The sequence below is a fragment of the Melopsittacus undulatus genome, chromosome 4 (genome assembly GCF_012275295.1).
Source record: "Melopsittacus undulatus isolate bMelUnd1 chromosome 4, bMelUnd1.mat.Z, whole genome shotgun sequence".
Lineage (NCBI taxonomy): Eukaryota > Metazoa > Chordata > Aves > Psittaciformes > Psittaculidae > Melopsittacus > Melopsittacus undulatus.
The window spans coordinates 27,730,891-27,746,974 of NC_047530.1; the positions used below are offsets into that span (position 1 = coordinate 27,730,891).

Below are 16,084 nucleotides of genomic sequence, written 5' to 3' on the forward strand. Positions count from 1 at the left end.
CAACAACTTTCACTGGTTGCAACTTTGCCTCCCAGAAAATGTTGCTGAGTTATTGCTGTGGTTAGTGTTACAACCAGGCTTATACACAGCATGGAGATCAACATTCCGTCTAGTCTGTGTATAAGAAGGGTTGGTCCCTCCCCAGAAATCCTTGCAATTTGAAGAGAAAATGAGAGAAATTATCTAATTTTAGAAATGGAGACATGAGATGCCATACTTGGGGGTTTGAGATTTCTGCTCAACACCAAGTAATCCATGACTCAGCAGCAACCTTTTGCAGAAAATGCAGCCAACATCTTGAGCTGCATTAAGAAGTGCATCACCAGCAGGTCAAGGCAAGTGATCCTTCCTCTCTACTCATCCCTGATCTAAGCACCTGAAGTGCTGCACCCAGTGCTGTGCTTCTCAGGGCACAAAGGACTGGGGCATAGTAGATTGACCCCAGTAAAGTGCCATAAATGTGATTGAGGGTTTGTAGCAGCTAGGATATTGAGGAGAGGCTGAGAGAGCTGGAACTGGTTGGCCCAGAGAAGAAAAGGCCTGTGGGTATCTTACCAATGTGTATCTGATTTCTGATGGAAGGAGGAAAGAAAGAGATTGCTTCTTCTCAATGGCATCCAGTGACAGTACAAGGGGGAATGAGTACAAATTAAAATACAAGAAATTACATTTAAATGTAGAGAAAAAAACTATTGTAGTGAAGTGTCATTGAACACTGAATCAGGTTGCCCAGACATATTGTGGAATCTCCATCTATTGTGGAAGAAGTCAAAACCCAGCTGGACTCTATTATGAGAAACTCGCTGTAACTGACCCTGCTTTGAGCAAAGGGTTGCTCTATAAGGTCTCCAGAGTTCCCTTCTTCAATGTTTCTGTCATGTTGTGCCCATCAGCTTGCCCCAGAGTTGCAGGAATTTGCTGTAATGAGTGGAGCACAGCATACCAGGCTGTCGAATCTGACCCAGCTGAACTTGGCACATGATCTGAGGGGCCTGCTCCCTATGTCCCAGGTCACAAGATAGTAAGCTGGTGTAAAGACTTGCTCTATTTAACACCCATGTTCTTAGGCTTCCGCCCCCTGTCCCCAGGCCATGCTTGTAACTGGGATCACCTTTGTGTTATGGCAACCCAGCCACATTCCTTCTTCCCAGGCACAGGGTCATGCAAGTGGCCCAGCAGTTGCTATCACAGCTCTTGTTGCCAGCAGCTTCCCTGTGTGGGAGTAGATAGTCAGGCACATTTACAGCAGCATTTGTTAATGTAGCAGAATGGTGTCTTAAGCCCTACATCTTTTCAAATCATCACTGGCTTCATCTGGAGATAATCAAGCCCAGGCATGGATGTGCAGAAGACAAGAAGACTATGTCACAAAAATTCACATTGTCCCAGTGCATCAAGCCTTGTCCTCTTGCCTTAGTGACAACAATGCTATAGTCACTGGAAATTATATTCAAGATATTTCTTTGTAGTTACTACCTCTGATGACTCTTTTGTTCATAAAATAGTAGATTTGGGCAACTAAGATGTGTATGAATGTTTGATATTAAGAAACAGTAGATTCATTTTGAAGAAAGTTGCTTTGAATCTAACCAGGGCGATCAGATAGTCATGAATAATAAGAAGTCACGTGTGAAACATATATTCAGCAAAGTTAGGTGTCCAGTAAAACTAGTTTCAACATTGTTTGCACTACCTAATCTCTAAAATTATAATGTGTGAGTCACAGCTCTTGGATGATCTTAACCTTTACTAGAGGATACCCTGCTTTGTGTTCAGCAGCATAAACAACTGAGCAAGGACCTGTGCAGATCTGGTGAATACAACAGGACCCTTTTGACTTTTTGTAAGTAATGAATTTTTTTTCTGTGGAAAAATTGTCAAACATTATGTGAAGGAAACAGTTTTGAATAATTGGTTGAGAAATTACCACATTCGTATTCAAGTTACAGTTTAAAGCTTTTTTATTGTTTTGTTATGCTTTTGGTTTTTTAAATAAAAAGGTAAATCCTCTGTGAGATAGGCATGTTTGTACGGTATAACTCTTTAGGAAAACTGCATCTCTGAATGATTTAGAGAGTTAAATGAAGTAAATGGATGATAATAACAAATATATGGCATGAAATTAAATGAAATGGAAGTAGGGACTTGAGGATTGCTCCCTAAAGCTTCTAGAGAGTTTGAAAAAAACTGTGGATAAAACTGGAGTAAGAGTGATGGTGGAGCAAATCACAAACAAATCAAAGAGGTCAAATTTAAATGTGTTCTAGATACGAAAGTGAACTGTCTGAAAGTGGTTTATCATGGGTCTTAGGTCCCTCAAGAAATAGTAGTATTGCTATAACTATAATATTAATGAGGTGTGAATTAAGGAATATTTATAGTATATATATATAATATATATGTATATACCATATATTATTAAATCAGAGATCAACATTCTGAATTCAATGGATTTTAGAGAATGAAGACACTGGAAACTGAACACAAATATAGGGTCATGGTGGGAGCTGGTAAGGATTCAATGATTTTACAGGGCAGAGTCTGAATACCATTTCTCACTACAAATCAGAAACCTAAAGTATTTTTCCCCTTTGAAAATCCTTACATTTTCCTCTAAAGAGTACTTTATTTTATAAAGATTCTGTAGATAAAGTGATTATGTATCAGAGGAAGATGTTCTGGATTTCCAGATATTCCACATCTTTTTTCTTCTTTCTGTTGACAAAAGTAGGTGGACCAAGTGTAGTACAGTGTTAATTTATAGAGTTAAAAGTATTGCCACAGATGTGAAATGAATGGTTTCCATGCTGCTTTAGAAAATGCTTTCCTGTTCTATCTGCATCTTTTAGTATCTTTATTCCTTCAGAATTCACTCATCCGTCTTTTTACGATTGCAGCTTTTTCTGCCAAAACCACTTTTTGCTAGCTTTCTGATGATAAACACCATGATTGTTCCAAAGTTTCCTCTTTTTTATTATTATTATTTTTATGTTATTTGATTCAGTCATTGAGCTGGACATGTCTTCGCATGCAATAGGCACGCTTGTTTCCATTTACTTTTCTACATGGGTGCTGATTTTCTCTTACTTAGTGATCAACACTGTATTTCCAGGGTTTTGATATCTTCCTAATTGCTCAAAGCATTTTTCTCTCTTCTGTTAGGTATGTGGAAGTTTGATTTTATTTGTTTTTGTTTTGTTTTTGTTTTTTATTGTTATGGGGGGGTGCTTGTTTGCTTTCTTTTTGTTTTGTTTTGTTTTTTAATGGTGCTCAATTGTTCAAACTTTATTTAAGCACCATAATAGTTCATCACGTCCTCATTAACAAATGTATTTACTTTCTCTCTGGTCCCTGCCTATACATTTACACCCAGCTCAGTCAAAAATATGTAATATTTTACTTCTCACAAAGGAGTAATATTGTGCCTTTCTTCTGATTTGATTTTTCATCTTCCTAAATCTAATTGACTAGTCTTGACTCGATCTCTTACTTTCTGCTCTGTAGACCTGTACTTTTTTGCTTACAGCTTTTTATCACTTAAAGCCACACTGAGAACAGAGCACTGGGTACAGAACAGTTTCAAAGGAATTGTAGCCTAACCTTAATGAGGGCGTATTTGGTATTACTTCATCACTCTTTGACTTTAATTTTTACTCTTTCATAACTTCTTCAGTAGGTTGAGTAATTTTCCAGAGTCTGCTTCCTTGAAATAGAAAGCTGATATTCCTGAATTTGAATGGCTTGGAATCACTGGTACCAAGCTAGCTCTGTACAGTGAACAGATTGACTTAATGCTAAGAACAAGGTGAAACGATTTTTTTAGCCAAATGTCATTTTGTTTTCTTCTTTTACAGAGTCATAGAAACATGAAGATCTTATTTTTCCTAAGTCTTTTAATTGTTTGGATTCATTCCAACAGTTATTGCTATGAGCCTAATAACCAAGGTGTAAGAAATCAAAATCAAAGAGGCCAAGAAAACCGAAATAAGCCACAGCTCATTGTAGGGAACAGTGTTTGTCAGTTCGCATGTTGTTTCTACAAAGAGATTTCTTCTCAACAAAACAGTGGAAATGTTTTCTTCTCTCCTTTGAGCATCTCTACTGCCTTTGCAATGCTGACTCTGGGTGCCAGATCAGACACACTGTCACAGATTCTTAGGGTCCTTAGCTTTAACCCACGTGAGATTTCTGAAAATGAAATACATGAAGGTTATCGCCAACTCATGAATATGGTAAACAGAAAAAATGAGGGGTTACAGCTGAATATGGGAAATGTCCTGTTTGTACTTGACAGACTGAAGCCACAAGATAAATTTTTAGGTAATCTCAGAAACTTCTATGAAGGAGAAGCTTATCCTATGAACTTCAAGAGGGCTGATCAAGCCCAGGTAAAGATCAACGAATACGTAGCTGCAAGAACCAATGGGAAAATCAAGGACCTTATAAATAACCTCGATCCACTTACTGAAATTCTCCTTATTAGCTATATTTATTTTAACGGTAAGATATATTTATCATACTCTCCTACTTAACATATTATTTCCTGAGATCAGTCTTGGACTTTACGTGATTTTACAACATGGTTTTGCAGAGGGACTCACATCTTGTTTTCCTTTTGGTCCTCCTTTACACTTAATTATGAACAAAGATTTTGGAAATTATGTTCTGCTTAACAGTGATGATCATTCTCAGCAAGATTTAAGGCAAATTTTCCTATATATTTCAATACACATATTTCTTTCCTGATGAGGATTAAGTGAAATTTACTTTGAAGAAGGCATTCTTAAGTAAAATATCTAGTCCTAGTTTGGAAGTAAATTAAAATTAAAAGAACACTGTTAAAATAAAACTTAACATCTTACCTGAAAGAAAATATGTTTACTCTATAGTTTTGCTATTACTGAGTATGTTCATGTATCCAAAGCTAAACATGTAACAGCAGCTTTAGTTTCACACTCATGTTTTCCTCATTTTCTTTTTTACTAACTGTGTCCTTATCAATAGTACAGCTGTTTTTCTTGTGTGTCTAGAGGCACAAAGTTTCAACCTTTTTTTTTATTAACATTTTTTAATATTTTTCAGTGAAGAGGTGGACTCACCAATATTAGATAGAAGCCTAGTGACAATAAGCTTGTTTTTCTAAATTAACTTGTGCAGTCAGCTTAGACACAGTCTACAGATCCTCTCTAAGCTTTTCAGACTGCTTATCTAATAAGGAGAAACAAGGCTGTAAGGATCAATCAGACATAATCAGATACTATGTCTTCTTTCAAACCTTCTCTCTCTTATTTTATTGTATTATAAAACCAAAGAAATTGTAGTCAGAAAAAAAACAATATTCTGTAATTTATTCGATAAAAATATCATTAGCTTTTGATTTGAAACAGAGGTGGTGTAGCAGAAATGCTACTCTTTTAAAAGAGGTACAATTTTTTTTAAACTGTTAACCTTGGGATGCTTCCACTGTCCTCTCCAGTGTGAGGCTTCCCCTGAAAGTAATTCACAACCATATTTTTGTTTTGTTTTGCTTTTTATATGTGTTTATGCTCCCTGCATTAGGCTCTCAAGATCTGGTCACAGCTAAATTAAACTGTTTGAAATATAGATGATTGATGTTTCTTAATTCCCTTGAACACATACCTGTTTGTCTTAAATACTGTTTTCAAAGTAGGTTTTTATTTAGCATCAGGCCCATCTTTCAAACCAGGCAAAATAGCTGTTGATTTTTCTTTGAAACATGTTTGAAGAAGGAGCAGTACATTTAGTAGCCCAATTAGGTCAGAAGCCTGAGAAACCTTGTGTTAAAGATAACTTTGTATTACGAATAACTTTTACATGTTCTAAAGATAAGTGGGTTTTATTACTGAAATAATTTCCCAGTTGCTCCAAAAGATGGGGGAGATTCAGTTTCAGCTCTTGAGTTTTAAAGAAAATAGGATAAAGAATAGCATTAATAGAAACATTATAAAAAGTATTTTTATCTTGACATTGAGAGTAACTTACCATTACTTGATCTAGAGGCTGGGATTAACCTGGATAGGATTATTAAAGCTCAAGTACCTCTATAACCAGTCTATACTTCTAGGCTCTTGCCCATTCTCTGTGCATTAGAACCTTCCTTGCACAGTACTGGTGACTCGCCTACCCCTTTTTTACAGTATATTGTAGTGTAGAAGTCATTCCCTAAGGACAAAATTTGGCAATATTTTACTGTCCATCAGCCAGTGGGCATGCTATTCCACTCTGGTACACATCAGTTCCTTATCATGACCTGGGCAACCTGGTTACCATAAAGCATCATACTTTGAGGTTCATTTTTTCAACTTAAACACTATGAAGTATTTGAGAAAGGTGCCATCCCTATAAGGTAGTCTGCTAAGAGATAGGAGAGCGAAGAAATAAGAATTCCTTTGAAACAGGAGAAAAGGATTAAGGAATATCATCTCTGTCTAATCTGTGTGCTAAATCCTAACACCCTATTCAATTTTTAATCAAGCAAAGTTCTTTTTGAACTGAGTTGAGCACTAGATCAAGATTGTTTGAGTGTTTCAGGTCTTGTGTCCTTCATGTTTCTGTGGTTCATTGTTCTTTTTTTTTTTCTTTTCTTAAGCATATCAAGGCAGAAATCCTGCCTATTTTACGCCTGGTGGTAGAATACATCACTGTTAATGAAGAACCATAAAACGATCATTTTTTCCCATCTCCAGGTTATTGTTAGATGTTAATTTATATTTTCGGAGCCCAAGACATGCACTATCTAAATCTAATTTTACTCTTTCCAAATACCAAATAAGTACTGCTTATGCCTATTTTACAGATGGTGGAAACAGCAGATGACATTTCTTCCATTTGTACCAAGCTGCCTAGTAATCATTGTTCAAATAGAAATCCGAGATCAAAAGGTGTTGCATCTTGTTTCATGGTTTCCTTGATAGCACTTATTTTTGCATTATGGCTCTACTTTTACCTACTGCAATTGATTAAAAGTTAGGTTTGTTCTAGAAGGCAAAATTTACTACAGAGTAACATTGCTTTCTTAAGAAACAACCAAACAGTCCCCATCCCCCAAGTTTTCCTCATTTTTTAATCTGCTCAGCCTCTGAAACAGATGAGGTTGATGGCTAGAATTTGGGTTAGATATTCCTTTCTGCTGAGGCTAAGAATCTTTCAGATTTTCAGTGTAGACAGTTTGTTTCACTATGTCTAGCAACTCGTTTTTGAAAATTTAATATTGTAAGCACTCCAGACAGTTCAAAAGGTTTCTGTTGTTGGTTTGGTTTTTAACCCAGCAGTCTGATAAACTTAATTTATATATGAATTTATTTGTCATAAATTAGAGAGAGATATAAAACCCTTCTCTCTGCAAATAACTTGAATTCCTTCATTTCTATGGAGAATTCATCCCTCATGTCACTCTTTACAAGTCTACTTGGGCGTGGGAATAAAGAAAAGAGATAAAGGCTGCATCATAAGAGGGCTTTATAGGCTTCTTAAAATTGTTGTCGTGAAGGAAAAGAGCACACTAGAACACATGAATTCTCATCTAAATGGAAACTATTGCAACCTGCTGTAATTTCTGAGAGATGTTTTACATCACAGTCTACCTACTGTGTACTGCTATTAGATTATTCTGAGTATTCAATAAGTCAAGTGTTCATTGCAAACTGGGTTGTTTTTGAAGCTGATCCAGCTGTACCAGTTTCTGTCATCTATGAATGTGTCCTATGCTGAAAAGTTATACGGTTTCATGTCCTCAAAATATCCCATAACTGTGCCTCTTATATTTCAAGCTCAATGGGAAAAACCTTTTGATACAAAATACACTAAGAAGAACAAATTCTATGTGGATGGGAACAAGGCTGTTGAAGTCCCAATGATGTTTGGAATGGGCCAGTTCAAGCACGGCTATGATGAACAGCTGTCTTCCACTGTGGTGCAAATGGATTACAAAGGTGGTGCTTCGGCATTTTTTGTTCTGCCTGATCAAGGAAAAATGAAGAAGTTGGAGAAACGATTGTCTTGTGAACGTATGTCAAGGTGGAGGACATTAGTCTCAAAAAGGTAAAATTCTGCAGTTCTTGTTTCAGGTGGTAGGCAAGGAAACACATCAGCTCCAATGTGCTGGGCATATTCAGGATACTATTTTTAATTCTGTTTTAATCTACAGAAGAATTGTCACTAACCAAAGCTGAAATCTGGCTCTCTAGTGTCCCTCTGTTTTCACATTCAGTACAAATGAAAACCTTCACAGCTTTAGGTCTTTTGCTGTTTCCACATTTTGTTTTCCGTCTTCAACTCTCCATAGCTTTCAGGTTTCTGTCTTAAAACTTCTTACATTTTTGGGAAGATGTCTTCTGCTTTTTCCCATTTATAAGTAAATTCCTATCACTTTCCTTCAGCCCTTTTTCTTGTCTCTTTCTTTGTTTCTGTCTATGAGAGTTACCCATAATTGCATGTTTAATGGTGAAATAACAACTTTTGGGAATTGTGAGGACAAAGCTCAATTATAAGGGTATAAAGGTGTGTATATATAATATACATATAAATATATACATAAATAAGAGTGACAAATAACAGAGCTACTGTATTCAGGTTCTCTGAAGACTGGCAAAATCGGAAAAAGCTACACTTACTTCAAGGTAACTTTGAGACTAGAAGAGAGAAAGGTTATATGCTTTATAAAAACAACTTTAGAGTCTTTCTATTCAGTATCATGTGTAGTGGTAGCATTTGATGGGACAAAGTATGTATAAAAGCATAGGCAAAACATGTTTGCAAAATCAAGTCTTTGTGTTCATTCATGAATTTGATGTGTCATGTTAAAAACCTTCCTACATACATATTTGAAAATCATATTTTAGATGAACAATTCTCAAGACAAAAGTGACATCCTTATACAGAAAAGTATGTCATACTCTTAACTCTGATTCAATGCTAAATCTTACTAAAATTATCTATTTTTTCATTAAAAAGACAGAAAAAAGTATGCAATTCTCTGTGCACCTTCAGTTTTGAAACTTCTGTGAACAGCTATGTGGTTTGTGACTAAAATCACAGTAGGACAAATAATGTAGTGATTGGAAGGATTTATATGTCCTCTCTCCATACTCTCCCCCCCCCCCTCCAAAAGCTGGAATAATATGCCTAAAAGCCATGAATGGAAGATGCAAGTCTTATATGCAAGCATCACTGTGAAAGACATGCAGCTCCCTGTTTTTCATCATGGCTGTTTTCTCTTGCAAACTAACGACACAAACTCTTCCTTTTCCTTAAAGTTTTCAGAGCAACCGATGCCTTTGCTATTTTTGGAGTCTCTGGGAGGTCTTGATGGATGGTTTGATGTAAGATATGAAATTATTTAAGGACTTTGGGCAAGCTGTGTTGTCCCTGTTTCTCTGTCTGCAAACTGAAATTGTCACAGTTGCAGAGGCATTGAGAGGAATGTTTTTACAGCTCTCGGTTGCTGAACATGGGATAGTGTCAATGTATTGCCAGTACAGGCAGCTGAGATCTATTTAATGGCTGAACTCTGGAGAAAGCATCACTTTCTCTTCTGAAAAGTGTATCCCAATGTTTCCTGCACTATTGCATTTGCATTGTTATTGTGTGCATATGGCTTTCCCTTTCCTGCATGTTGAAAGCAAGTGGGGGCTTGTGAATGAGTGTCTTTATTTAATAGCAAGGCAGATGATTCAACACATCCTCCTTGAAACAGCAATCAGCACAGTCAGAAATTAGACAAGTACAAGATCACCCACCTGTTATCAATCCACTAACACTTTCATTTTTTGGTACCAGCCAGACCTGGCATTTAATGCTGTGCTAAGCTGAAGGTATGGGGCCTTGCCTTCCCACTTGTCCACTACATGACTAGCTCTTTGGATTGCTTCATTAAGTTCTCCTGTTTTCTTACCAGAAAACAATACCTTCTGTCAGCATTATCACTAACCTTTGTCTCATTATACTGCATCTAGTTGTAAATGTTGATTTTAACCTTTGAAAAGGAATTGTTAGGTCCTGATTGAAAGAGCAAGGGAGGAATGAGTCAGAAATATAGAACTTTGATTAATTTTATGGAAAGCAGCAAACTAGTCCCTTTCTCCCACGCCCCCCCCCCCCCCAAAAAAAAAAATCAGACATTGGTCTTGGCATATAAAAGGTATTATCTATTGACTAACTATATGCCGTATTCTGTCAATGTGATTTTGTTTTCTACTTCGTCACCCATACATCTCTGCCCAGATTTACATGATAAACACGCAAGGCCTACCTTTTTCTTTCTTTTTTCTTTTTTTTCTTTCAAAAGTAGCCAGTGAACTTGGATGTGTTGGAGTTTTTGTGCCCAGCATGAGACACCTGAAAGAAACACTTTTTCACAAGATGATTCCTCTGCATCCTCAGTAACCGGCATGATGAAGGAGCTTCCTGCAGAATGCATAATGTATCTCTAACTTCTGAAAATGTCAGATGAAGTCCCTTAGGGAGGTATAGCTATTCCATTGAGCTGAATGATCACTAGGTCAATCTCATTCTTCATGTGTTGGCTTACAGCAGACTGACAGCCATCAACCTACAACCTATCCTCTCAAGCAGCTTGCCAGCATATAAACCTTTTCTTCTCCCCATATTAATATCATTATGCATCTCCTAGGCTAGAGAGAATCTGCAAGCAAAATGTCTTTGTGGAGAAAGCAAAATGGTGTTTGTATCTCAGGAATCTGTTTTATACCATGAAACCTGATAAAAAGTTTCACCATATTCTTTTGCTTCTTTTCTGGCAGCTCAGCAAATGTGTATCTTCCAAAATTCACTCTCTATGGGACATATAACCTGAAAGATATCTTATATAAAATGGGTATCATGGATGTATTCACTGATAAGGCTGACCTGTCTGGGATCACTGGGCAGCCCCAGCACAGAATTTCCCAGGTAAGTCATACTGCTTTTTGGTTTACGAAACCATGTTTACTGATACTTACATCACTTCCTTTACAACTATTCATGATGCAAAACTCATGTAAAGAGGCTTTGCATCATATGAAAAGGTAGCTGTTGGCATACAGAATATTTTGCCCATGTTGCTTGCTCTGTCAGTGCAATTGAGCTGGAGCAGGTTTCAAGTCTGTAATTTTATAATCTAGGAGGCCTTTTTGATCTGCATGGGGCAACCTTATAAAACAGACATGAACAAATCATCGCATGTCCACACCTTGGTACCCTCCTGCAGCAAGTTGTTACAGTCATTATATTGCTGCTTCTGTTTGTGTCTACCTTCTTTAGCCTGCCTGTGGACAAGTAGGGAGCTGTAGGATGTATCACTACTTATGTTTTATGGAGGGGAGGGGAGAGGAAAAACAATGCTTGCTTTTAAACTCTTTGGGGGAAAAGAAAATGCAGTTATTAAAAACATTTGACTTCAAGCCTATGAACAAGCTCTCATTAGTGTCAGGCCCAGGCAAAAGCTACAGATAAGTCACACTTTGATAAACCTAGAGTTTAAAGCTGACAGTCAGTACAATTTCATTATCTAATATGAACAAAACAACTATCCTTATGACCTCAGGTGGAAGTTAATGAATTAGGGTCTGTGAATGTCTTGATTTTGCCAGGTAAAACATATGTTTCTCTGCTCTAGCCCTCCATTTCTCACCCTTCTACTTTGCTTCCATATCTTCCAAGACATTAAGGAACATGGGAAACATAATTTCAGAATACGATTCACTGTGCTAATCTGCATGTTAATTCTTCAACTATATGAACTTTTAATAGACAATTAAATATGGTTGTGCTCTCTTAACCTTCAGTCTAGCTCCACATATCTGCATGGGTGGGAGCAGAGAATAAAAAAAACAAAGCAAAAGTTTTCACTAGCAGGGGCTTTCCCCTGCACCAGGGTTGAACTTCTCTCTGTTGCTAGGAAAGCTATGCTGCAGGCAACTTGCTGAATTTTTTTCCAGTTTTGCTGTCTTTGTGCAGTGGACTCACATCTGGTTCTTGCTTCTTACCAGTAACTTCTTTGGGTACTTTTACCACAACTGTTATTTAGCTGCCTAGTTTTGTACTGCCTTGATTTGTAACATGTCTGTTTGTTCACAGGCTATTCATAAAGCTGTGGTAAAGGTGGATGAGACTGGCACTGAAGCGGCAGCAGCCACAGGCATGGAAATAGTGCCTATGTCTGTTCCAGCTACGATTGCATTCAACAGGCCCTTCCTAATGGTCATAACTTTGGAAAGCAATATACTATTCATGGGAAAAATTGTGAACCCTCTGAAAAAAGATTAAGCTGATGTACATATTAAGTATGCAGTGATCACCACTGTTAAATTAAGTGTTTGACCTGATGAGTATGGCATGGCTACCGAGGGCTCTCCATCTCTTAACTGATGTTATTAACTATTTTTTGTAGATGAGACTCTTCATCAGTTTAAGTTGTCATAGTTACATATTTGTTTGGGCCTTGGTTTTTTTTTTTATTTTTTTTTAAGAAGGTTGAATTCAGGCAGAACTGTCATTAGATCTGGGACAAAATAGGCCTGTGTGATACTGACAGCACATATACATCTTCTAGCAGGGAAGATGAGGAGCATGTGGGTGGAGAGGGTTGTGTAAGCCTGCTTCTTCCCTCATGGCTGCCTTCTCACCTTTTTTTTGAATTGACTGACAAATGAGTACAAGTTACGGCACTCTACTACTTGTGCCCATTTTCCTACCAACATGAAGTTTATATTTGTCATAGATCTTAACATGCATTATGCTTACTACCTTGCACAGTACCATAGTTGTCCAGTGAGTCTACAACATACTTGCCTTTCAGCTGTCTTCCAGTTAGGCTGCTGCAAAGGGGTCACAAAGAAGGTGTGTTTTTCCCCTGCAGATGTATACTGGCCTACCCACTGTTTCTATCAGGGTTTATAGGCCAGGCTCATTTCAGGGCAAATGTTCCATGTCAAAGAATTGGGTCTAAGAAATTAAGAGGTAGATGATATCTCTGCAGTTCAGTGAAGTGCCCTGGTGCCAGCCTTTGTGAATCATACAGATAGCACAGAGCAGCCAGAAGACTACTTCTAACCTATGCCTGCACCTAAACCAGCTTATAGAAGCTCCTAAGCAGCAGGAAACATAAACCATTTCCCCCCAGGTACCATCATCATCTAGCCCTGGGAGATTACCCATGGTAGTCAGCACCATTCCAGTATTGTCTGTAGGATCAAGCACCCTACCAGTAACACCTATACTGCATCAGTGACACCTGTGTCTCTTGATGTAACCCCTTCTGTTCCCAGACTGCCCAGTAATACAACATTGGTACTCTGTTTCTCATCCACTTCATGGTTAGTATAGCCACAATATTATAAAGATCTGTTTTTACTATTAAGGTACACAATACTAAGTCACATCCATAATGCACATGCTTATTTATTTTTTTTCTTGTTTACTTTCCTATTTTTTGTCTTCTGTTTTCACAACTTCTATCATTATTTTATTTCTTTGTTCATGTTCGTGGTATATATCTGATCTCTGGTTGCAGGAGGGGTAAATTATTGACTAAAATGGGTTAGTCTGTTAATAGGTATTAAGAATTAACACCAGTCTTTGTATAGCCTTGAAACATGCAGACAAATGTACTATGGTAGAAGAACTACAATGAATAAACATGACATTAAAAAGTTTCTAATATTGCTATTTATTTTTTTAATTCAGAGTTAAGACTTGAGTATGATTCAAGCAGGTTTTTTTCACAGCTGTGAACAAATACTTATTAATATACTTCTCACATACATTACATCAGCACAATAATGCCTGTAAGCTTCAGAAAGCCCTCTGCCTTTGGCCTGAGTAAATCCCTGTTAAGCATATAGTATGTTATTTCTGAATAGCTTCTGTGTAGCTTCATGTGTGTGTCTTGCCTCTCTTCTAAAAAGCTCTCTCCTGACTCCCTCTAATAGCTATTTACCAGCATGTGTGGCTGCTGTCATTCCAGAAACAAAATATGGACCATCTAGATCATACTTTTAAAATAGATTATGGGAAGAAAACCAGAAAAGTCCTTAGAGGCTGTAAAATTCTTGTAGAGGAGCCCACTTTCAAATAAAAATTGCTGAAGACTCATCTGTGCAGCATTCACATTGGGCAATAAGGAATAAATATAGTTTTTCCCAAACTGAAAACCAGATATGGTCAATTTGGTTTCATTTGGCCTTGATTACATCACTGGATCCCTAGCAAACCTTGACAAAGGGTACTTTTTTATCAGTTCTTACAAACCTTCCTAATTTTTTATTGACCTAGAGGCACTGCAGATCTTGCTAGGTCACAGTTTTCTGAAATAATTCGGTCTTGCAGTTTGCTTTCCCATAAAAATGTATAATAATGCATTTGTATGTAAATCCAAAAAAACTAACTTAAAAAGAAAAAAAGAAATTGGCATATTTATGCAGAACAACCCCACAATAATAAATCTAAAACTGTAATAAGAAAAGGACAACTTTGAGCAAAAAAAAAAAGACCTTACAGCCTAATAACATATAATAATACATTCTTCTTCAGATACCTCAGAAAGGTATTTGCCAAATAGCCCGAGAGAACCATAGATGTTCAAAATATAAAAGAAGTGCTCAAGTGGGATACTGGCAAAACAGAAAAGCTCAGTCCATGTTTAATTCTTCTGCAGTGGTTTTGCCTGAGCAGCTACTTCAAGTTAAGGTAACAATAGAATACTTTTTAAAAAAAAAACACCAAAACAATACAAACAATAAAATAAATTGCCAGGACTGTTTGAATGTATGCAAGAGCTCTTAACTGTCTCAAGAAGAAAAATATTAAGCTTTCAACTGTGATGCATCAGTTAGACAGATCTCTGTACCAGAGAAAGAAGAAGTGACAAATGTGATGTAAGATTCTAAAAAAGATCAGACAAGCATGCAGTGAATTGCAGAACAGTCAGCCCAGCTTTGGTATTTTGGAAATTGTAGAATTTGTAGTTGCATGGATAAAGATGAAAAATACCAAAAGCCCAACACAGAATAATAGAATCATTGAGGTTGGAAAAGGCCTTAAAGATCATAAAGTCCCACCACTAAACCATATCTCTAAGTGCCACATCCACAGGTCTTTTAAATACCTCCAGGATGGTAACTCAGCCACTTCCCTGGGAAGCCTGTTGCAATGCTCTATAATCTTTTTGGTGAAGAAATTTTTCCACTAATCCAATCTAAACCTCCCCTAGTGTTACTTGAGGCCCCTTCCTCTTGTCTTATCAGTTACTTGTTAGTTGGAAGAAGAAACCAACACCCACCTTACTACAGACTTATAGAGAGTGATAAGGTCCCCCCCGGAGCCTTCTCTTCTCCAGACTAAACAACCCCAGTTCCCTCAGCCACTCCTCATAGTACTTGTGCTCCAGACCTTTCACCAGCTTTGTTGACCTTCTTTGGATACTCTCCAGCACCTCAATATCTCTCTTGGAGTGAGTGGCCAAGAACTGAACACAGTATTTGAGGTGAAGCCTCACCAATGCCAAGTATAGGGGAACAATCATTTCCCTGATCCTGCTGGATACACTATTTCTGACACAGGCCTGGATGCTGTTGGCTTTCTTGGTCACCTGGGAACAAGCTGGCTCATCTTCATTCGGCTGTTGACCAACACCCCTGCCCTTTTCCACTGAGTAGCTTTTCACCCATTCTTCCCAAAGTCTGTAGCATTGCATGGGGTTGTTGTGACCCAAGTGCAGAACCTGGCACACTGCCTTATTGGACCCCATACAGTTGTCCTTGGCCCATTGATCCAGCCTGTCCTGATCCCTCTGCAAAGCCTTCCTACCCTCAAGCACACCAACATTCCCACCCAACTTGCTGCTGTATGCAAACGGACTGAGGTTCAACTCAATCCCCTCATCCAGATCATTGATTACGATATTAAAGAAAGCTGGCCCCAACACTGAGAACACAGGAGCACCCCCTGTGACCAGCTACCAACTGGATTTAACTCCATTCACCACCATACTTTGTGCCTGGCCATCCAACCAGTTGTTTACCCAGTGAACAGTACACCTGTCCAAGCCATGAGCAGTCAGTTTCTC

At 37.7% G+C, this 16,084-nt stretch overlaps 1 protein-coding gene across 4 annotated transcripts in view; it reads left to right on the forward strand.

The window, feature by feature from the left end:
• LOC101868540 (alpha-1-antitrypsin-like) overlaps positions 1 to 13,673 on the forward strand; it is a 40,791-nt gene extending 27,118 nt beyond the window's left edge. For 2 of the 4 annotated variants that reach the window (XM_005149655.3, XM_031049462.2), the window contains exons 2-6: positions 1,777 to 1,843; positions 3,855 to 4,500; positions 7,791 to 8,061; positions 10,782 to 10,929; positions 12,097 to 13,673. In XM_005149655.3, coding sequence (XP_005149712.1) covers positions 3,867 to 4,500; positions 7,791 to 8,061; positions 10,782 to 10,929; positions 12,097 to 12,285 — 1,242 coding nt within the window. In that variant the 5' untranslated portion in view covers positions 1,777 to 1,843; positions 3,855 to 3,866 and the 3' untranslated portion in view covers positions 12,286 to 13,673. The remainder of the gene's footprint in view (positions 1 to 1,776; positions 1,844 to 3,854; positions 4,501 to 7,790; positions 8,062 to 10,781; positions 10,930 to 12,096) is intronic. The other 2 variants (XM_031049461.2, XM_031049463.2) reach the window with 1 other exon arrangement.
• The last annotated feature ends 2,411 nt before the right edge of the window (positions 13,674 to 16,084 follow it).